The 22,255-nt window shown below is 47.4% G+C and overlaps 1 protein-coding gene across 4 annotated transcripts in view; it reads right to left on the bottom strand.

The window, feature by feature from the left end:
- LOC101075575 (inactive dipeptidyl peptidase 10-like) overlaps nt 1-21,796 on the bottom strand; it is a 35,819-nt gene extending 14,023 nt beyond the window's left edge. For 3 of the 4 annotated variants that reach the window (XR_003888696.1, XM_029837111.1, XM_029837229.1), the window contains exons 1-5: nt 21,613-21,796; nt 1,546-1,657; nt 1,068-1,163; nt 455-546; nt 98-172 (exon numbers count right to left, since the gene is read on the bottom strand). Coding sequence is in view for 3 of the 4 variants with exons in the window: in XM_029837111.1 (XP_029692971.1) it covers nt 98-172; nt 455-546; nt 1,068-1,163; nt 1,546-1,657; nt 21,613-21,669 (432 nt within the window). In the remaining variant the exon portion in view is untranslated. The remainder of the gene's footprint in view (nt 1-97; nt 173-454; nt 547-1,067; nt 1,164-1,545; nt 1,658-21,612) is intronic. The other variant, XM_029837163.1, reaches the window with a different exon arrangement.
- Nucleotides 21,797-22,255: the final 459 nt, after the last annotated feature.

The raw sequence follows: 22,255 nt of genomic DNA, 5'->3' as shown, positions 1-22,255 counted from the left end.
CAAAAGGACCCGAGAAGTCATCCAGTTCAAAACTAGGACCCTGACTGGAAGCCAGCTGAATCCAAGCACGATTATCCAAATATGGAGAGATGCTCACCTGTTTGATGTCATATGCCAGAAGAACAAAGTTCAGATCTGGAGAAACGGCAAACTTTGAGGCCTTAAAAGTCGCCTGTGAGAAGAGACAGATTCAGGAGATGCTTTATCTCCAGGATAAACTTTTACTGTTATGGCAGAACTTCACAGATACCCTTTCCAAATATTTATGGTCCTGATAAAAACCCAGAAGAATCTGAACTGGGGTCAGTGCGATCATGAAAGATTTGATTTATTGTGGATAAGGTTGAGAGTGAAGTTGCATTTTTATTATAGCTTACTTATTTAACAGTAATAACTATTTTCTGATAAATCCTTACATCACAACACATTAGAAACACCTCGATAAAAAACGTACAAACGTTGTGTTCTTCATCAGGAGCTCAGTCTGGTTGCGTGTGTTGACTTTCAAAATGTCTCCATCGAAGCTGCGAAAAATGACCTCTTCATCTGAGGCAGAAGCGAAGAAAATGATCACCAGGACATAAAAGTGCAGTCAGACTGACACAGCTGCACCGGAAAAATGGTAGAAGTCCAATGTTATTAAGGAGGAAGGAACAAAACCAGCTGCCTTTGACAACCAGAGGAATATTAAGGAGTAAACATTAATTGATATATGAACAATGATCACAAGCACATATTTGACACATCTGAATCATTTTCAGGTTTTTCTTCATGTTGAAGACGGATGAAGGTGTGTTCAAGTCTGGAATGTGCTGCTTCACTGCTAAACGGGAATGTTCAGTACGTTATGGAAATTTGGCTCTCTTTTGTGGTTTTCTATGGTTTTGGAGCCAAATTGTTTCGACACATTTCTAACTGTAATAGTAATAAAAATATCTGATCCTTTCTTGTTTGATAAAGGAGTTATACAACATCTGAGTCTGGACCGCAGACCTCTATGACTACTGACCTAACCAAGGTACAATCATGAGGGAAATCTCTTTCCTTTACGGTACATTTTTCTTTACCATTTATCCACTTGGCGCCAGGATCGTGTACTTGGAAGTTTCTGTCGAAGAGGTCATCGAGAGTCAATGGAGAACCAGAAGGTTTCCCAGCGTTATCTAAAGGAAACACAAAACAACAAGAAGGATGTCCAGAGGATGGAGACGCTCTTTTCTCTTTGCTGCACCGTTTCAAAAGTCACTGTTTTTGTAGGCGGAGCTGCGCTAAACCGAGCAGTGGGAAAATCACCACAATCACAGACAACGTGATTAACCGGAGCGAAAGAGGTGTGGTCTGTGATTGGGCCCCACCAGGCAGCTGATGGATGTAGCAGGAGACTAATGTGGGACCAGTTGGTTCACATCTGGACCACATTGTAGCTCAGGTTAAATACAGACAAAATCTTTTACCTCAATCATTCTTTCTGGAATCAACTGATGCAAAACAGAAGAAAAAGAATCAATGTTTTCTAGTCCGATATGCAGATGTCGAAAAACTTGCCTTTTGACAGCAGCACAATAGAGAGTCCGATGAGGGAGAGCACCACCAGAATGACCAGCAGGGAGATGCCAATGCCCTTCCAGTTCCTGTCTGGCCCAATAGGTCCAATGTCCTGCACAACAGAAAGAAGAACAACAGCAGAAGCGTAGCTGCATTAAACTCTGGCTGAGACTCACAGGATGGAGGCAGAATGTAATGACACCACAATGTTCACGACCGCGTTGAGAAGGTAAAGAAAAGGTCAACGACAGCAGATTCATCACAGGCGCTCAGCAGCTGCTGCTCCAACACATCGTCTGTCCGTCCGTCTGTCTGTCTGCACCACCCTGACTGGCTCATGTGGAGAGCAGACAAACATCTCACAGGCTGCATGTGAGAGGTCATTTATCACCTACAGTATTAGTGTGGAGCTGGGACAACTTGACATTTCCACCACAGATGAACAGAGGAAGGAACGCTTGAATGCTTATTCGGGACATTGAATAGGAGGAGGGACTATGAGGAGGGACACGTCCTTTGGCTGCATCAGAGTCTGGCGAGGTTGCTGTGTAAATGCTGGGACAAAGCACATACATCAGCCGCTACAGATGCAACAGTGGGGCCATTAGTGATCTCAGAGGTCCATGGGAGGACGTCACAGGAACATCGTGAAGATCTGAAGGGGCTAATGTTGGATATAAAACAGTGCTAATTGCAGGGAGTCATTGCTGGGCCCCAGAGCCACTTCTGGAGAAGAAGAATCAGTAAAAAGTATAGCTGTCATAGCTACACTTTAGAACAATAATGGGCCCTCAACACCATCCATGGAGCAAGAACGACACAATCAGTCTATCATTACACAACCCAGTGGCTCCCGTCGAACCGCAACCATCTGGAAAGGGATTTGGTTCAACAAAGTCAGGATCAGCATCCATCTCAGATTAACAGCCTCTATCACACTTCTCCCATCTGCCCCGGCACACCAGGGGGGACCTCGGCACACATCACACTGGGAAACTCCAAACAGTGTCTGGAGCACATGTCAGCCTATAAACACTCAGGAGGTGTACACACACTCTCCTGACATGTTGTTTAGCAGGAAGCTTCATGGAGCCTGTGAAACATCTGCTTTCCACCTGCTCCTCCAACGTTCCAGAACTCACACCCTGCCACCAGAGCGGCGCCATGGAAACCTCAGGAGATTAAAGGAGGGAAGTCTTCTGCCACGTTTAATGAATTAATCTGCTGGGTTTATAACAACGGGCGGTTTCATGCACAGGTTCTCCGGACTCATTTGCAGAGAGGAGCAGAGCCAGATTGAGGTCAGACAAAAGGTAGTAAAGCTTTCAAACAACTCATCTGCTCTCAAAGAGAGTTTCTAATTAAAAGAAAAGCTATTCTTCTCACCCTGCATCCTCATTCTAAGAGAAATCGATGGATTTAGCTGCAGGTTTCCATTTAGAACTATTTACTTGATGAGAACACAGCTGTTGTATGATAATACTTTGATTAGCTTGTCTTTGATTTTCATTTTCAGCCTTAATTCATATTAACACGTTTGTGTTTTAAAGCTTCAGTGTAAATTTCCTGAATGAATAATCGCTATTAAATATTATTTTCCGTTTACTTCGGCTGAGTTCATTAATTTGGCAGTAAATAAATCTGGTATTGATGTCTTCTTGAATCTTCCAGTTGTTTTTTTGGATTTCCAACAGTCAAAACTCAAATGATCTCCATTTTTTAGGTTGAGGACCTTTGACGCATGCTAGCGTCGTTGCTGAGCACGTGCAGCGGCTCCTCAATGCAGGACAAACATTCATGGTATGAAAATGTTGGCGAGGGAGGAAACTCCATTTATCATGTTTTCCACCAACCAGAGCATTGTTTGGGCCTGAAAAACAACCATCCAGTCTCGATCTTCGGGCTTCGGATGGACAAAATTCCATTTCCAGGGATAAATCTAACAAAACAGGAAGCAGAGCCTCTTTTTCCAGCCGCCTTTAACAGCGAAGCCAGTAAATTCTTGTCAGAAGCAAATTCCACAAACAGAATAATGAGCTTGTCCATGTTTTGTCGGCCCTTATTTGTTGTCTGTCTCTGCCTTCTGCTGTGCTGAAAGGCATTCTGGGAGTGTGGACCTCTTTGGAAGAGTGTCACAGGAATGCGAAGGAAATGTGATGGGGAGGAAAATGAAGCTCCCCCACCTCATCACGCGGCACATCTCATTACTCCGGCCACCCGGCTGACAGAACGACCATAATTAATCTTCATTGAGTGACTGGGCCGTCTGGCCGACTGGTTAAGTGACTGGGCTGGAAAGATGTGTGTGAGCAGAAGAAGCATAAGGAAAGGGGTTAAGGAATTAGCCTTCATAGTGTTCAGTGGCTCCTAAAAGGAGACAAAGAGCAGTAAATAAAGGGTTCGGTGGTTTGAGTGTAACACGCCGCTGCAGCAACGTAGATCTGCATCGCAACCAGCGATTTACTCAGTGCTTTGTAGTCATGGCAACCCACTGGATTTAAATATCAAATCATTTATTCCAGCCTCTGTCCCCAAAGATTCTGGAACTTGTTTACATCCTGACAGTAGCCAGAGGGCGATCAATCCACCAAAATCGATTGCAACCCTCTTCGAGCTCATCAGTTTATTGCGTGGCAAAACAGCCTGGAGAAAAACAATTTCTCCAGCAGCGGCGGCGTGCACGTGTTGGGATAATGTGATTCCAGCACAGGCCATCACTCTCTGCAGCTCTCCGTCTGACAGACCTTTGGTGAGAATTTGGAACTACAAGCTGCTTCCACATGTTCCAGAGGCGTCTTAAAATTAAAGGAATCAAAGCGCATTAATGTTGCACTGGAGGACCCACAGAACAAACTTTTACTGGGTTAGTGGGACTAAACAAGATCATGAGTCTGAAATACACACTATACTGGTATTGGAACGGGGACTGGGGCTGGGACTGGTACTAGGACTGGGGCTGAGACTGGTACTAGGACTGGGGCTGAGACTGGTACTAGGACTGGGACTGGGACTGGTACTAGGACTGGGACTGGTACGAGGACTGGCACTGGGACTGGGACAGGGACTGGTACTAGGACTGGGACTCAGACTGGTACTGGGACTGGGACTGGTACGAGGACTGGGACTGGGACTGGTACTAGGACTGGTACTAGGACTGGTACTGGTACTAGGACTGGTACTAGGACTGGTACTGGGACTGGTACGAGGACTGGCACTAGGACTGGTAGTAGGACTGGGACTGGTACTGGGACTGGTACTAGGACTGGGACTGGGACTGGTACAAGGACTGAGACTGGTACTAGGACTGGTACTGGGACTGGTACTGGGACTGGTACAAGGACTGGCACTGGGACTGGTAGTAGGACTGGGACTCAGACTGGTACTAGGACTGGGTTTGGGACTGGTACTAGGACTGGGACTGGTACAAGGACTGGCACTGGGACTGGGACAGGGACTGGTACTAGGACTGGGACTCAGACTGGTACTAGGACTGGTACTGGGACTGGGACGGGTATGAGGACTGGCACTGGTACTGGGACTGGTACTAGGACTGTTACTGGGACTAGGACTGGTAGTAGGACTAGGACTGGTACTGGGACTAGGACTGGTACTAGGACTGGTACTGGGACTAGGACTGGTACTAGGACTGGTACTGGGACTAACCCATGCCATCAGTTCAGGATTTAAAGCAGGAGGATCACTCGCATAAAAAACGTTTTTTTCCCAGATTGTTTGACTTTTCCAGGTCTTTTGAGGCTCTGTTTCCCGTCCTTGTTGCTCACATCTGTCAGTATCACACTCTCCGATGACTGCTGCTACGATATCTACTGTATAGACCCAGAGGTCAAAAACAATGTCATACAAGACTGTTAAAATCCGATTTTATGTGAAAAAAATCAGAGATTCACAGATTCAGCAGTGATTCCCGATGATTCCAGCGAGCTATGTTGGGACAACGGTGTCAACAAACGTCACTCTGCTGCTTCACACCTGCCGTAACATTAGACAGATTCATTCTATGTGTTTCAAATGAAATATTTCCTCAGCCAGGCGCTCTGACGACACCACTCGTACTTTCAGAAGCTCCCGTCTTGATGAGTAAAGCTCGGCGAATTGATCTGGACCTCTCCTTGGACCAGATCCTTTCTGCTCTGCAGGGAACTGTCAAGGGCTTCTGGAGGAGTTATGATGTAACTATTTAATCCAGTGAAGCAACACAAATGCCCACGCACAGTTTTAATTAGAATTTACATCAAAACACATTTGCATCAGCCCAATTTTCCCCGTGTAGACACCAGAATGATGTTTAAGTTCAATTTGTTACCCAATAAGAGCGATTACCATCATTACCCAGACCTGCGTGAACAGACAGGCTCCTCGCCACACCGTTAACCACCTCACCCCCATGGGGTCATCTGGGTCAGACGCCTGATCCAGTGGATCGAAAATAGCAACATTTGGAGACTTTTGTGGTTTTTACATCCACAAAACTTTAATTTGACAGTGTTGAGGGGCAGGAAGGGCCACCGCCAACTTATTAGGTGGCAGAATAATGAGGATGTCAGGAGGGGGTGGACTTCCTGTTAACCAGCATGTCGCTCATCTCCTGGCTGCTTCCATAGTTTAGGTAAGCTGCTCGCACCCTCACTTTGTTTGCCGTCTCACGTTTTAATCTGCTCTGCTGATTGCTTTTCCACCCGCTCTGGCTGGCGGCTCTACCGAGCGTCAGAGCGCGCCAGAGTCTCACTGCTGTGGACAGATTATGCTAATGTGGCCCAACTCAGATCAGACCAGAATCCCAGTCTAAAGGGGAGCCACGAGAAAGTTCATTTCCTCCTGAAATTGGCTTTTAAACTGTCAAACCGACATCTCAGCCTCTGTTGACTCTTCTGCAGCAGATTCATTTGTGCCGCAGTGATCAAATCTGTCTTTAGACCATTTTTCATCTGTGTAACCTGAAGTTTAAACACCATCCTGACGATCAGTGGCAGTCGCTGCAGCAAAGCCATAAAACCGTGAACGACTGGGAGAAAAGTCTGTTCCCTTTCAGCTTCAGGGCACAAACTTTGGCTCTGGAGTCTGCTTTTAATCGTACAGATTTAGTGTAAACACTGTGAGCCTTTATTACACTTTCACACTGCGGCAGCCATTTAGCCGTTAGACAAAAGTCTAATAAAACCATTAAGAGAATAAAAACAGCCACGTTAAAAAGGTGCAACTGTTGATCATATGACATTTTCTCATATTAATGTGACAATGGCCTCCAGCGTCTCATCAGGAGAGATGGAGGAGGTGTCAGGACGCCGTTACAAACAAGCTTTTGAGGAGGACGAGTGTGCGAAGCAGGAGAAAAGTCCTGGATTCAAAGGTCAGCGCGGCTCAGTTTTTATGATGCAGTTACACAGTGAAATATTTCCTCCTCTATTCATCCTATAATCTAAAACTGAAGAACTTGTGTTTGCTCGAGGGAATGTTGAGCATTCAACATGAGTGCGGCTCATCTGACACGCAGCCTGTCTCATGTTTAATCGTTCTGTTGATCATCCCCAGCTCTCTGGTCCTCAGATGTGAAGAACACGTCGAGTCTGTGAGCCTTAAATTTCTCACCGACACTCTGACTGATGCCTAGAGCGTCTGTAGTTCCACTTCTTATTAGACTGAAGTTAGGAGGTTTTTTGGACTGAGGGCTTCAGCATTGACATTCTGCTCCTGCACCGAAGCTTACTTTGATGTTTCCTCACAATTTTATGGGTCGTACTCTGTGTGTGTGTGTGCGCGCGCGCGTGTGTGTGTGTGTGTGTGTGTGTGTGGGTGTGTGTGTGTGTGTGTGTGTATGTTTTTAAATCAAATATTTCTCTTTGTGTAATGGTCCTTATGTCAATGTTCTGGTCTAAAAGAAAAGAGTGAGCAGAGATGTTAGAAATGTTTAGCATGACGTGAGATGGGAAGATGCGCTCCTACCACAACTGACCCATGCACACATGCACACGTGCACACGTGCACACAGCCTGTCTTGCATCATACACACCGATTCAGAATTTAACATCAAAGTGCAGGTTTCGATCCTCAGGGATTCATATTCAACGTGTTTCTCCTTCATAGATAATTGGCTGCCCAGCACACGAGTGTGTGTGTGTGTGTGTGTGTGTGTGTGTGTGTGTGTGTGTGTGTGCGCGCGCGCGTGTGTGTGTGTCATGCACACACACGGCGGAAACATTCCTTGTTACATTCATCCATCTCAAATTCCTCCTCATCTTCATATTGTGGTTGAAAAATGAAAATTTGAAATATTTTACTGGCATTTCAGTACAAAACTAGCAAAAATCTACAATTCTGCCCACATAAGTTAGTGAAAACAGATTTAGTGCAGATAAAATTTTCCATTTGTTCTCTTTCTTTGGCTTGCGTGAAACAACATCAACAACGACACCTTTGACTCGTTTCCCTCCGTCTGCGTCGCCCTTCAGGTAAAAGAATCAGGTAAAAGAAAGTTGTGAACAACTTTAACAGCTGCAGGAGGAGGAGACGGGAAACCCTGACGGAGGACTGCATGAGTGGGCGGATGGAGTCGGCAGAGGCCCCTGAGACCTCATCATTCTGACCAGCAAAGCAAAACAATAGGATGAGAGCAGCAGGGGGTCAGAGGTCAGCGCTGCAGAAAGCTCCCGCAGTCAAACTTCACATCCATCCTTTAATCAGTCGATCGGAGGCGACAGGGAAGCAGGAAACACGTGTTTGTAAAATGGATCTTTTATTTAATGTCAAGCTGCTAGAAATCCAAAGTCATTTATGTCCATTTAACTTACAATGATGAAAAACAAGATTTTTCTCCTGAAGTTGGAACAGCAAAGTGTTGGGTTCTTCCTTTCAGAAGAGAGTGTTGCGATCTGAGGGCACGCCGACGTGGACGAGCAACCGTGTCTGTAGACGGCAGTAAATGGGTAAATAAGTGGAGCATGAATGAGCTGCAGACTCTCAGCCATGTTTGCACAAACACATCCATCTATGACAGGATGGACAGGTGCAGCACGGCAGCACATCCTCAGAGGGAGCTTCTACGGCAAACGTGCCCAATAACCAAAACCAGTCAGCACTTCCTGCTCGGTGTGGTCTGAGGACAGAAGGGACACCCCAAAGGCCCAGCAGGGTGTCCAGGGGTCAAAAGGCCATCATGTAATATAGGAAGCCCAATTTTGGTCCCTTATATGGGACTTGCTTTTTTTGCTTTATTTTATGGTTGCTCACAAGAATTTTACCATCCCTATAATGACTCTTAATCAGGACTTCTGTATTGGACAGAACTGTGGCTATTAGCATAAAGTAATTAGCTGCATATCCAGTCGTCTGCACCATCAACGATCTCAGACACAAAGACAGAAGGAAGTCACAACGATTCCTGGATGTTGTGTCACAGTTTTAGATTTGGCGCCCTGGGAAAGTCTAGTTGAGCCGTCCTGTCGCCGCCTTGTCTCTTCTCTCCCATCTGATTTGCAGTACTATGATATACATGATGCATGAATCCAGCATGATTGAGCTGGAGGACTCCCAGCGTCTCCCTGTGGGGGGAGAGAGAAGGGGGGGGGGGGGTGTTTATAGATAGGCTATCTGCTGAATGCAGCGTTTGGTGTCTCTGCCAGTGAATTTCAGCTCCCCACAAAGAGAGGAAGAAGAAGGAGTGAGGGGCAATCTGGGCCCGAGTGCCAAACTCATTCTTCCGACTGACAGGCTGCTGATATCCTTCTCCAGGCTCGCCGTGCTGCTTCACGTGGAGGCTGATTGAGTCGGGGAGAGCCCGTCTTCTTGTGCTACCTTTCCCAGCATGTTTTAATATCTCTTGACTTCCTTTTTATATTGGAGTCGGCAATCAGGAGGCGAGGAGATCAGTGTCAGAAGAGGCTCAGCTCCATCACTGGACATGACAAAGTAGGACAACAGATAAGCCGTGGGTCTGATAACCTGGTTACAGACCCAATCTCAGTCTGACATGTCAGCCGTTAAAGCGCATATTGGACTCAGTAGCACCGTATCAGAGGGATAAAGTGGACCAGAGTCTTCGGAAATACAGCAGAACAAACACAGACATCACCTCTGTCTGCTGCGCGTGTGCTCTTTTACTGCTGTTATGAGCTGGACAGTTGCCCTTTGGGGATTAATATATCCAGTAAAATGTGTCTGTTAAATATAAAACATGCCAATTGGCACTACTGTGCAGTGGATCAGAGTAAATATTGTATTATATATTGAATGGTTATCATCCTTGCCAATTATAACTGATCTAAAGCAGACGACCTTCAACAGAAGAGGGGTGCTCTAAGTGTTTACCCTTTAATCTTCTGAGCTCGTTTAGCATTTTATTAGTGTTCTCAGCTTTTATATGTCGTTTCTGCACTTCTCTGATATGTAATATGCTTAATAAATAATTATTTCTGGTTTTAGTTTTTCCTGTGATACATTGCCACCTGGTGGACATATTGACTCATTACACCCCACGCGTCGACACCACAGTGAATATTTGTGTCTCTGTAGCTGCACCAAGAATATCGCGCATGAACATCAAGTGTCGGCTCACCTGTTCCAGCAGTGACTATGTAAATATGGTGTTTACACAGGATGGCTGATGTGACGGTGAATAAAATATCGTCTTGATGAGATATAATCATGCGTGTAATTAATCACCCTACAGGGTGTAAAAGGTTGAGAGGAGGGGAGAAACAGGAGGAACAGCAGCACATTTTAATTAGTGTTTGGTTTATAATTAACTCATACAGCAAAAAAAGCTGTTATGTCACAATCAACTAAATAAAACCCCCAAAACTTATCTTTAATCGGTAGAGGAACGTAACGGCAGCAGGTTTTGAACTATAACACAGAGGAAAACTACAAATAAAAAGAGGCTCCCTGGAAAACAGAAGAATTTCCTGTGATCTCATTAAAAGGAATCTAACAGGCAAGTCAGACAGAATAAAATCAGGTCGCGTCACTTATCAGCTGGGTGAGATAAACCAACACTAAAGTGGAAAATCCACATATCCACATGAATCGTGAGGCAGGTTTTAGTCTGGTGCCATGGAAACAGAAGCATCAGGATACCAAAGCACATGCAACTAAAACAAATGAATAAAAGTTCAAAGTCTCCACTAACGTGCAGCAGAGGTGAAGCGGTGGCGAACAGGAAACCCCTCCAACGCCAGACTCAAGTCCTCCAGCAGAAACCGCCCACACACACCAACCCTGAGGCGGCGCTTCAAATCTCACCTGAGATGCTGCAGGAGTGAAGCAGCTGCTGCATCATCAGAAACTTGAGTGTGGTTTCAAACTTTCTGTTTGATGAGTTTATGGAATCTGGAGGGTTCGTATTTCGGAAAGGTTCTGAAAAGCGTTGAAAATAAGCTGACTTCCTTCTTCCTGCCTCAGTTTCTGCAGGTGTTCTTCTAACACACGCTGGCCCTCACCGACGGTGGTTTACTACATCTACACACCTCAGCTTTGGATATCTTTAAAAATGCTTAAATTTCCTTTATTGTCAGAATATTTAGGGTGATTTCCTGGAAATGAAGTTTGAGAGAAGTGTAGTTTGATGAGTTAAACCTGGAGGCAGACCTGCAGAAGCAACGTGAAGCTTCCCATTAAGGTTACAACCTCCTCCCTGGATGAACATTTGGAGATGAGTGGTTCATTTTTGAGGCTGGAGGTCAGGTTATGAAGCACAAACAACCTCCCCAACATGTAAAGTGATGATGCACTTCCAGTCTTCACGTCTGCAGGCCCCTCCCACTTTGCCTTGACCCACTTCATGTTATTTTCTGACTCCCCAACACTGAAACTGCTTCCTCAAAACAGGAGACAGGGAGGGAAGAGGGAACCACAATGTTCTCATGTTCTTCTCATGCACACACACTCAGTGGAGGAAGCACAGCCCCCCAGTGAATTTCTTCCTGCTCTTCAAAGCCAGGCAGCTCGTGGAGCTTCTCTTGAGGAGGATTATCATAATGAGGCAGCGCTGCAACACATTTAACAGCAGCTTCAGTCTTCAACTGCTGCTCGGAACTCATTTTACACCATCATCATCATCACCATCACCACCAACATCATCACCATCATCATCATCACCATCACCACCAACATCATCACCATCACCATCACCACCATCACCACCAACATCACCACCATCACCATCACCATCATCACCATCACCACCAACATCATCACCATCACCATCATCACCATCACCACCAACATCATCACCATCACCATCACCACCATCACCACCAACATCACCACCATCACCATCACCATCATCACCATCACCACCAACATCATCACCATCACCATCATCACCATCACCACCAACATCATCACCATCACCACCAACATCATCATCATCACCATCACCATGACCACCAACATCATCACCACCATCATCATCATCACCATCACCACCAACATCATCACCATCACCATCATCACCATCACCACCAACATCATCACCATCACCATCATCACCATCACCACCAACATCATCACCATCATCATCATCACCATCACCACCAACATCATCACCATCACCACCAACATCATCACCATCACCACCAACATCATCATCGTCACTAGCTGTCATCCATGTTGAACAACACGTCCCACCCCCTACAGGACACCCTGACAGCACTGGGCAGCTCCTTCAGTGAGCAGCTGCTCCACCCTCGCTGTGTGAAGGAGAGGTATCGTAGATCTTTCCTGCCGGCTGCTGTCAGACTGCACAATAAACAGAACAACCGCTAACACAATCTGAATATTATATATTCTGATATGTATATTGTATTCACCCTCTGTACTATGTACAGGTACACAGAGGCCGAGTATCCATTTATCTGGATTATTGTAAATATACATCCTCTTTGTATATTCCATTTGATTTCTATTTGATTTTATCTTATTTTTCTCTGAGTGCTCTTGTTGCTGTTGTTGCACTGTAAATTTCCCCGTGTGGGACAATAAAGGATCTGAATCTGAATCTGAATCTAAATCATCACCTCCAAACCAACCATCATCATCACCATGATTACCACCATCACACCCTGCAGCTGGGTTTATTCTGACAGCAGCCTGGGTCATTAGAAAGGCAGCAACAGCAACAGCAGCAGCAGAGCAGCAGCAGCAGCAGAGCAGCAGCAGCAGAGCAGCAGCAGCAGCAGAGCAGCAGCAGAGCAGCAGCAGCAGCAACAGCAACAGAGCAGCAGCAGCAACAGCAGCAGCAGCAGCAGCAGCAGAGCAGCAGCAGAGCAGCAGCAGCAGAGCAGCAACAGAGCAGCAGCAGCAGCAACAGCAACAGAGCAGCAGAGCAGCAGCAGCAGCAGAGCAGCAGCAGCAGAGCAGCAGCAGCAGCAGAGCAGCAGCAGAGCAGCAGCAGCAGCAACAGCAACAGAGCAGCAGCAGCAACAGCAGCAGCAGCAGCAGCAGCAGCAGAGCAGCAGCGCAGCAGCAGCAGAGCAGCAACAGAGCAGCAGCAGCAGCAACAGCAACAGAGCAGCAGCAGCAACAGCAGCAGCAACAGCAGCAGCAACAGCAACAGCAGCAGCAGCAGCAGAGCAGCAACAGAGCAGCAGCAGCAGCAACAGAGCAGCAGCAGCAGCAGCAACAGCAGCAGCAGCAGCAGCAACAGAGCAGCAGCAGCAGCAGCAACAACAACAACAGCAGCAGCAGCAGCAGCAGAGCAGCAGCAGCAGAGCAGCAACAGAGCAGCAGCAGCAGCAACAGAGCAGCAGCAGCAACAGCAGCAGCAGCAGCAGCAGCAACAGCAGCAGAGCAGCAGCAACAGCAACAGCAGCAGCAGCAGCAGCAGCAACAGCAGCAGCAGCAGCAGCAGTAGCAGCAGCAGCAGCAGAGCAGTAGCAACAGCAACAGCAGCAGCAACAGCAGCAGCAGCAACAACAGCAGCAGCAGCAGCAACAGCAACAGCAGCAACAGCAGCAGCAACAGCAACAGAACAGCAGCAGAATAATGGGGGAGCAATGAAGGACAAAACGGTAGAGAGAACATGGATGGTATGTGGAGCAGCTTTGAGCTGCTAACAGAGGCTTAGCATAATCAATATAGCTCATGGAAATAGGTGGGTGTAAGGAGGGTGAGAGAGAGAGAGAGAGAGAGAGAGACATAGGGGGAGAGAGAGGGGGAGAGAGAGAGAGAGATAAGGAACGTGTTCAGCACTTGAGCACAAACAGAATACCAGCAGGAAACTGCTGAAGGTGAATAAAGGTGAGTTTGGCCTGGATTCAGTTCAGATGGAATTCTCTGCATTTCCACATTCATGACTAGAATCTGTTTTATCCACATCAACAGCCCGGAAATGCAATGATCCACTCCGGTTAAGAACGATTCACTGAACGAACTGGACGCGTCTGCTTCCATCTGCTGGCCAGATGCCCTTTTAACTCCATTTATGTTCAGCATCAGGACATCAAACTGTCCTCCTTAAAGGAGCCATATTGGTGTGACGTCCAGCCAGCTGGAGGAGTAATCACGCACCAGAAAAAACGTGCACGGCTGCTGGGCTTTCTGGGGAGAGCCATTTGATGGATTTAACCCTGCTTTCATCAACAAACCAACATCTAAAACCAGATCAGCCCTGCTGCAGTTTTCACTTCACTTAAATGTGCAGCTGTAAAAACCTCGGAGAGGCATTTTAAATGCTAAAAAGAGAAAAAAAATAAATATAGGTAAATATATCTATTAAATCGGGTCTTTTCAAGCTTTGCTTGGCACATTTTAGACATCGAAAATTCCATGTTGCCGTGGACACACACATACACCCCCCCCCCCCCCCCCCCCCGCCCCCCCCCACACACACACACACACACGTGAAAACACCTCGACAGGTTGGTGGGAGCTTCCCCGGTTCCCGGGAGAGCCTCATTCCGAGTCACTCCTGGGAAGAGCGGGGGCGATAAAGCGGCGGCAGAATCTCATTAGCCCTAATCGTAATTGACAGCTATCAAAGAGACTTTTGTGCGCGGGATTACGGAGTGCAACAGGCACAAAGCTGCCTCGTCTGGTGCGTCGCTGCAATTTGGTGCTCAGCCAGCTGTAAAGGAGCAGAGACGGCGGGATCCAGCGGCGGCGACGCTGCGCAGCCGCGCGGAAACGTGTGCGGCAGGAGCGGAGCGAGCGCGCGACAGCGTGGCGGGGAGGCCACGACGACGCGTCACCTCTGATTCCTTACACATCAAAGACATCAAAAGCAGTATTGGGCGCGTTTCACTGGTCATCATTAACTGTCATCATGCACGACTTTACACCCCCCCCCCCCCCCCCCCAGCGGCTGGAGATGATCACGTGGTCCAGGTGCCAAACAGGTCCAGGATGACCCAAATGGAGCATCTATGACCAGAGGACCAAGCTCAGGCAGGAACAAACAAGCCAGAGAAAGTTGCTTCTCAGGCGTTAGATATTCCAAACCTCCTCTCATCCATCCTCATTTATCTCATCTGTCAAACTCCAGTTTGCTCTTTTCTCTCCTCAAAGCAGAAGTTTGGCTTTAATGTTTCGGACCAAAGAGCCTCCCGAGTGTCACCGATGAAAGGTCGCTTAAGGAAAAACACAACAGCGTCCAAATAACAGTGAAACGACCCTGGAAAAAAACAGGCTGCAGCGTGTCACCTCTGATTTCAGCCACAGACAGAGAAGCTCGTACATGAAAGCAGACGTCAGCACTAAAATGTTGATGTAACCATGCAGGAAGAAAAGAGCTGATTGGGCTGATTGTTGCAAACTGGCTACAAAATACACAAAAACCACAAAGTACAACAACAACAACAGATTTCCACCAGTTTGGACCAGCAGCACCAGTGACTGCACATAATCCCAGTATCTCTGACCAGATTGAACCTGAATGGTTCTAATCCTGCAGTGTCCAGTTTGAACTGGGACAGGAACGAAAAGCAGCAGTGAACCGACCAGTTGGAAGTTCAATCCCAGTCAAAGAGCAACGACGGCCGATGGTGACACACAAGCAAAAAAGGAAAAGGAAAACCTGCGGATGTGAGATGTTGGTGGAAGAAGGCTGCAGAGTCATATATGGTTCATGTATTAGGAAGCCACCTCTCAAGGAACGCGGGGCTCCACTCAGACGTACCAGGGCAGATCTAATCTGCGGAGACAAACACCCCGATCGGTGCTGCTAATCTGCTGTGAGATTTCATCCTCCACAGGGGCCACAGCTCCTCCATCAGTCTGTTCCAACTTCCTGAGATCATTTCTGTCAAATCCGCCACGTTGCTGAGCGATTGCTCCCCTAACGCACTAACTTTCTGGACAGGCCGTCACGGAACACCTCGGCTCTTTATAGATGTCCGTCTGAAGGAGATATGAAAAAAGAGGATTTCACACAAACAACATTTACCAGCATGAAAGAACGGGGTTGCTTTCAAGGTAGAATGTCTGGAAACATCTGGAATTACAACTGGTGCCTGGAAACAGGTCCCACACCTCCTGGTACCACACCTCCAGGTCCCACACCTCCTGGTACCACACCTCCAGGTCCCACACCTCCTGGTACCACGCCTGCAGGTCCCACACCTGCAGGTCCCACACCTGCAGGTGCCACACCTGCAGGTCCCACACCTGCAGGTCCCACACCTCCAGGTCCCACACCTTCAGGTACCACACCTTCAGGTACCACACCTGCAGGTCCCACACCTCCAGGTCCCACACCTTCAGGTACCACACCTTCAGGTCCCACACCTCCAGGTACCACGCCTCCAGGTCCCACACCTTCAGGTACCACACCTTCAGGTACCACACCTTCAGGTCCCACACCTCCGGGTACCAAACCTCCAGGTCCCACACCATCAGGTCCCACACCTTCAGGTCCCACACCTGCAGGTCCCACACCTCCAGGTACCACACCTCCAGGTCCCACACCTGCAGGTACCACACCTGCAGGTCCCACACCTTCAGGTCCCACACCTCCAGGTACCACACCTGCAGGTACCAAACCTCCAGGTCCCACACCTGCAGGTCCCACACCTCTCAGTAACAGCTGCTCAATGATCTGAAGAGGCAGCTCAGTCACGGAAGACCCTGGAGCAGTTTGCACATTTCCATGCTGGTAATGGCAAAGCAGCGCCCCCCGTTGGTGCATTCAAGCATCACAACACTCTCGTGTACTGTTTTATAGCTTTCTTGAAAAAACGGACAATAGTTTTGCACAAGAAAGTGTATTTTTTTTCCATAAAATGTTAATAAATGACATTAAGTTTCATCACAGGAGGTGCTGAAGTTTGTCCCAGCGGTCACTGGGTGAGAGGCAAGAATTCACCCTGGAGAAGTCAGCTGTCCATCACAGGACACATTTTAGACGTCTAAAACATGCGCGCGGGTGAAAACACAATCCAATTCTCATCTGTCTAAAAGGTGAACACTTTGATTGTGCTGTGACGTCTAAAACTACAGCTGCAAGTAGAAAAGCTGAACTAAATAAGATGCAAAACGTAATTTACATGCACAATTTTCCACAGTTGACCAGAAATAACAAATAAAATGCTAATAAATCTGCAGTTCAGGATTTGGCTCACATGAAATCAGTTATGAAACCTGCTTGATGATACCGTTACAGTTTCCCAAGTTGAAGCTAAATTAGGAATCAAAGGAAAGAGGAAAATCCCTGAATAATTTTCAATCTGCGCTGCACAAAAAAGTAATGCCAGCTCAGAATAATTAAATCGGTTTGGTGTGACCCAGTTTGGAGAGTTGCTTGGTTGCTGGAGGATGTTGTTTGTGTGAACAATGCAGCACATATGAAAAATTAAGTGAAAATGGTTGCTTCAATTACCAGCAGTGCCCCAGAGAACACGTTGACTTTTCAGACAGGAGCAGAAAAAAGCAGCGCTTTTCTTGTAAGAGTCGGAGGATTCTCACGTCTGTTTATTCCAAAAACTCAGAGTCATTATTCCAAAATAATAAATTAGTTTTAATTATCAATTGATAAAAGCCTGAACTAGAAACAAGGCAAATGTGAGTTAACATGAGGGTCGGTTAACAAAACAACCAGCTGGTGGCGCTAATTCCATCAAAGAGCCGAAGTGGCTCGAACAAACGTGTGATTCCAAATGTTGATCCAAACACACATAAAGGCTGATAAGATGAGCAGATTGAAGGTCACATGACCGTCAGAGCAGGAAACGCTGACAGACATGAGTTATTTATCCATAAATAACCTGATGACCGGGAAGAAAAATTAAGCCAGAGGAAAAATAAGCAAATTCAGAAGATACAAATTCCTCTGAAATGCATGCTAACATGCTACATTGATCTCTGGATGCTAGTTCCTCCTGCTGGACCCGCCCAAAAACGAGTCCAGTTCAGCTGTCAGTCCTGGTGTTCCCAGCATTTTCATGGCATTATATCCAATTAACTTTGAGCCGGCGTAACTCAAACCCGCAGTGGGGACAGAAAATCTCTGGATTACACTCCATCATTATGTAACCAGACTACACATCTGCGCTAAACAATTCTGTCCTGTCAGATTCACATTTTCTTTCCGACCGTCTTCCCGTGTCGACAGCTGAGCTGGAAAGACTGCTGGGAAATCATCTCCTCTCAAATCAGTTCTCAGGCAGATGTCTCATACAACACACCGGCACCAAAAGATCCAAACAGGCTGAAATGACCCTGGATTAAAATCTGCTTCAACGTCTGAAGAAATCATAAAACCCGATTAAATATTGTATTGTGGTAAATATTTCTTGTGTTTATATCCAAGATGCTTCATCCACAATGGTGCCATGTTTCTGAGGTGATCAGCTTCCTGTTTGGGACTTCCTGATATCACAAATGTGGTTCAAAACATGAGCTGGAACTCAAATAAAATCTCAACTGATGTTGAACGGAAAAGGAAAATCCCAATATTAAAGCCTAATCCGGATACAACTGCAAAAGTTCTCCATGAGCTGGACAATCCAACTCGTGCGTGAGGACGTTCAGGGCGGTCAGATGTCCAGTAAAGAGGGTTAGAACCATTTCCATGAAGTCTGTCTTTAATCTCAGACATCTGGCTAAAACCAGAATTCCAAGAAGCAGAAATGTAGAGCAGAATTCCATTCACAGCTCAAACCTCTTATGTTTCCCAAACCTACATCATTTGTTCATTTATTTGAAGTTTTTCTTGGTATAAATGTGATTTTCGTTGAAATCGGACTCGGTTTCAGAGGCCATTGCAGAAGTTCTGGTCTGATTTGATGCACGTCAGAGGCTCGTGGAAGACTGAAGACCTGAGCCGAGTCCTCAGACTGCCAGAGTTTTGGTAGAAGGTCTTTGTTCTGTTCAATTCCACTGAAAGCGTTCCTGCCGGGAGCGCGGCGATGGAGCCCAACTGTTTTCCCATCTGTCTCGCAGTGGGAGCTCCCTGTGGTGCCCGGGCTCCTCTCAGGTGAGCACTAATGCACTGAGGGGATTTCCTTTGGATGAAGCTCTTGGGAGTCCCAGATGATGGAAATGATCTCCAGTGTTGGTCTGTTCACTGGCCCAAGCAAGTCGTTTACTCACCAGAAGGGACCTTAATGGTGCCAGAGAGATGCTGAGTGCACTGTTCCTTTAAACATCAGATGCCATTCCAAGCTGGACGAATGTGCTGTGTGCACGTTAGCGTTTTAAGTTTAGTGTCCAATGTTTTCCATTTTACAGAAGCCAAAACATATTGTACAGGCAGGTTTCCTCCATTTTGTCACTGTCGCGCGGGCACAGACTAATATTAAAGTATATATCACATATTAAATTGTACAATTGTTGACTGAAGGGATCGAAGGAGCCTCTATTTCTTCACAAATGCTGTTCTTAACACTTATTTTTGATTGTGACTTATCTGCGACGCGCTCCCTCTGGGGAAATTGCAGGTGTGAAATTGCAGGTGAATTTCAAGAGCTCGTCTTTGAACACAAAAAGCACCTCAGCCAGTAGCTGCACTGGTATCACTGGGACCACCTCCTGTTCCCTGGAGACCGAGGTCCAAACTGGCTGCTGGAAGATGCTGCTTCTGTTGTTTGTTTTTCTGATGGACCCGCCAGAACAAGGACGCTGAACAAGGTTTAGAAAAGCACGTTGCACCAGCCGCCAGACACCTGAATCCTCCGAGTACGCACCTTTCAACCTCGCCGTGGGTGGAGCCAATCAACAGCCTGGCGCCAACCCACAAGACAATCACGCTGTCAGCACAACGCCCGCTGTTCCTAAAGCCCGATACGCCTTTTTGTCTGCGCTGATGTGGACAGGCAGCAGAGTGGGAGGCCCGGAGCAGGCGTTGATACACAGGTGACTTTTTAACATATCCAGCTGAAGAGTCCACAGGTTTTAACAGCGGCAATCAGGAAAGGCTGCATGAGAGCCGCCGTGACTGGGAATGTTTCTGTCTCAGCTGGACGTCCTGCAGCAGCCGCCACAAACAAACGGAACAACGAAGACGTGCGAGGGAGCGAGAGGAGAGGAGAGGAGACACGCACGTCGTTAAATGGACTAATAGACAGGGTTAGGGTTAGATAAACCAGCTGAAACTGGTGCTACAGTCATGATGGAGGGAGGGAGGGAGGGAGGGATGGATGGATGGATGGATGGATGGATGATAGATGGGTGGGTGGATGATGGGTGGATGATGGATGAATGGATGGAGGGAGGGAGGGAGGGAGGGAGGGAGGGAGGGAGGGATGGATGGATGATAGATGGGTGGGTGGATGATGGGTGGATGGATGGGGGTGGATGATGGATGAATGGATGGAGGGAGGGAGGGAGGGAGGGAGGGAGGGAGGGATGGATGGATGATAGATGGGTGGGTGGATGATGGGTGGATGGATGGGGGTGGATGATGGATGAATGGATGGAGGGAGGGAGGGAGGGATGGATGGATGATAGATGGGTGGATGGATGGATGGACGGACGGTCGGATGGATGGATGAATGAATGGAATGAAGGATCAATGGATGATAGATAGATAGATAGATAGATAGATAGATAGATAGATAGATAGATAGATAGATAGATAGATAGATAGATAGATAGATAGATAGATAACTGAAGAATTCCAAAGAAGGAAGAACTGGGTCTGCGTGTTTTCCAATTTCAAGGCCCCATGGGGTGGTGTGTGTGTGTGTGTGTGTGTGTGTGTGTGTTGGGGGGCTGCAGAAATGTCCATAATTATTGTTCTACATAGGTAGAACAATAATTCTACCCTGCGCTCCACCACAGACGCCAGTTTAACCTGCTGACTGGACAAAACGGTCCAGATGGTCTCCAAACAGACCAAATCAAACTAAATGGATACTCATCATTGCACTAATGGGAACAAAACGTTTATACGACATATTTCATTACACTGACTCAATTTATTGTCCTTTGGAACTTTAAGGCTTTACTATTTTCCCTCCCCATTTAAAGAAAAGCCAACAGATCCCAAACATCTCTCCGGGATCTCTCCTGGATCTCTGCTGGATCTTCCCACTCTTTATGTGAGGGAACTGAAATCCTGCTCAACCTGTTATTTTTAGTGTTGCACCTGTTCCTGCTCGGCTATACACCATGTTTGCTTTCTGTCTCTGTCATTTCTCTCTGTAAATGTGCGTGTGCGTGCGTGCGTGCGATGTTGCGCTCTTGTTTTTAACGTATGTGCGAGGAAATGGGCCTTTTTAAAACGAACCTGACAAAAGATCCTGAAGCGGAAACTGCTTCAAACGTCCCCCCCACTGTGCACACTTTCCGTGCTCGTCTGACGAACGTGCACATCAAAGAGTTCAGACTTCCCGATGAAAGAGAGGTTCCTCCTCCGATCAATAAAGTGGAATAAATACATTAAACGGTTGATATTTGCTGCCCAGGTGTGCATGAATCAGTGGAGAGGGCAGAAACAGCCCTGACAGCAACGCACGCTTCTCCCCGCGGCCGCGCACGCGAACCCGAGCCGGCTGAGCAAACGTGGAACCAGAACCCGACTCGCTCTAAAGTCCACACTCGCGCCACGTGCTTTTTGCTCCACTCTTCCCGGGTCAGTCGTCAGAAAGTTGGACCGGAGCGGCTCGGGACGGGTCTTACCTTGGAGTCGGACGAGTAGCGCCGGCTGTGCTGCACCGCTCCCGCGCTCTGGTTCATGGTTCAGCACCGGGGACAGTTCCGAGGAACCCGATCAGCCTGCGGATCGATGAGCAGCCGCCGACAGCGATCACAGGGAGCCGCTGACAGAGACGAGTGGATCTCCGCTCCGCTTTAAACTGAATCACTGGATCGTCGCTCGCACGCGCGCGCTCGCTGCCCAATGACGCGTCGCGCGTAAAGTAGGCGCGCGCGGCAGGTGTGCCAGGCTGGACTGAACCTGAGTTTTCATGTCAAGGTGGTTCATTTAGAGACTGACAGCGGTGCCGTTTTGAGCTGTACTCATGGAATTAAGATTCACGCTGTAATTATCGCTGTGCTGGGAGATTTACTGTTCTGGCCCATAAAGTGTGTGTGTGTGTGTGTGTGTGTGTGTGTGTGTGTGTGTGTGTGTGTGTGTGTGTGTGTGTGTGTTTTGGCGGGATGCAGGACAAAATGATTCCCCAGGAAATCACAGTTTCAGTCCGTTAGAACGGTGGCTCTTCCAGGAAGGCATCATGAAGAACCTCTTCATTATAGGATCCACCTGATACTCCTCCTCACTCCATCAGCTGTGAGAGCTCCTCTGTAAATGCACAGCTACACA

This window comes from Takifugu rubripes, chromosome 1, assembly GCF_901000725.2.
Source record: "Takifugu rubripes chromosome 1, fTakRub1.2, whole genome shotgun sequence".
In the NCBI taxonomy this organism is placed as follows: Eukaryota; Metazoa; Chordata; class Actinopteri; order Tetraodontiformes; family Tetraodontidae; genus Takifugu; species Takifugu rubripes.
Note: the sequence above shows the minus strand (reverse complement) of the source record. Positions and strands in the feature narration are given on the sequence as shown.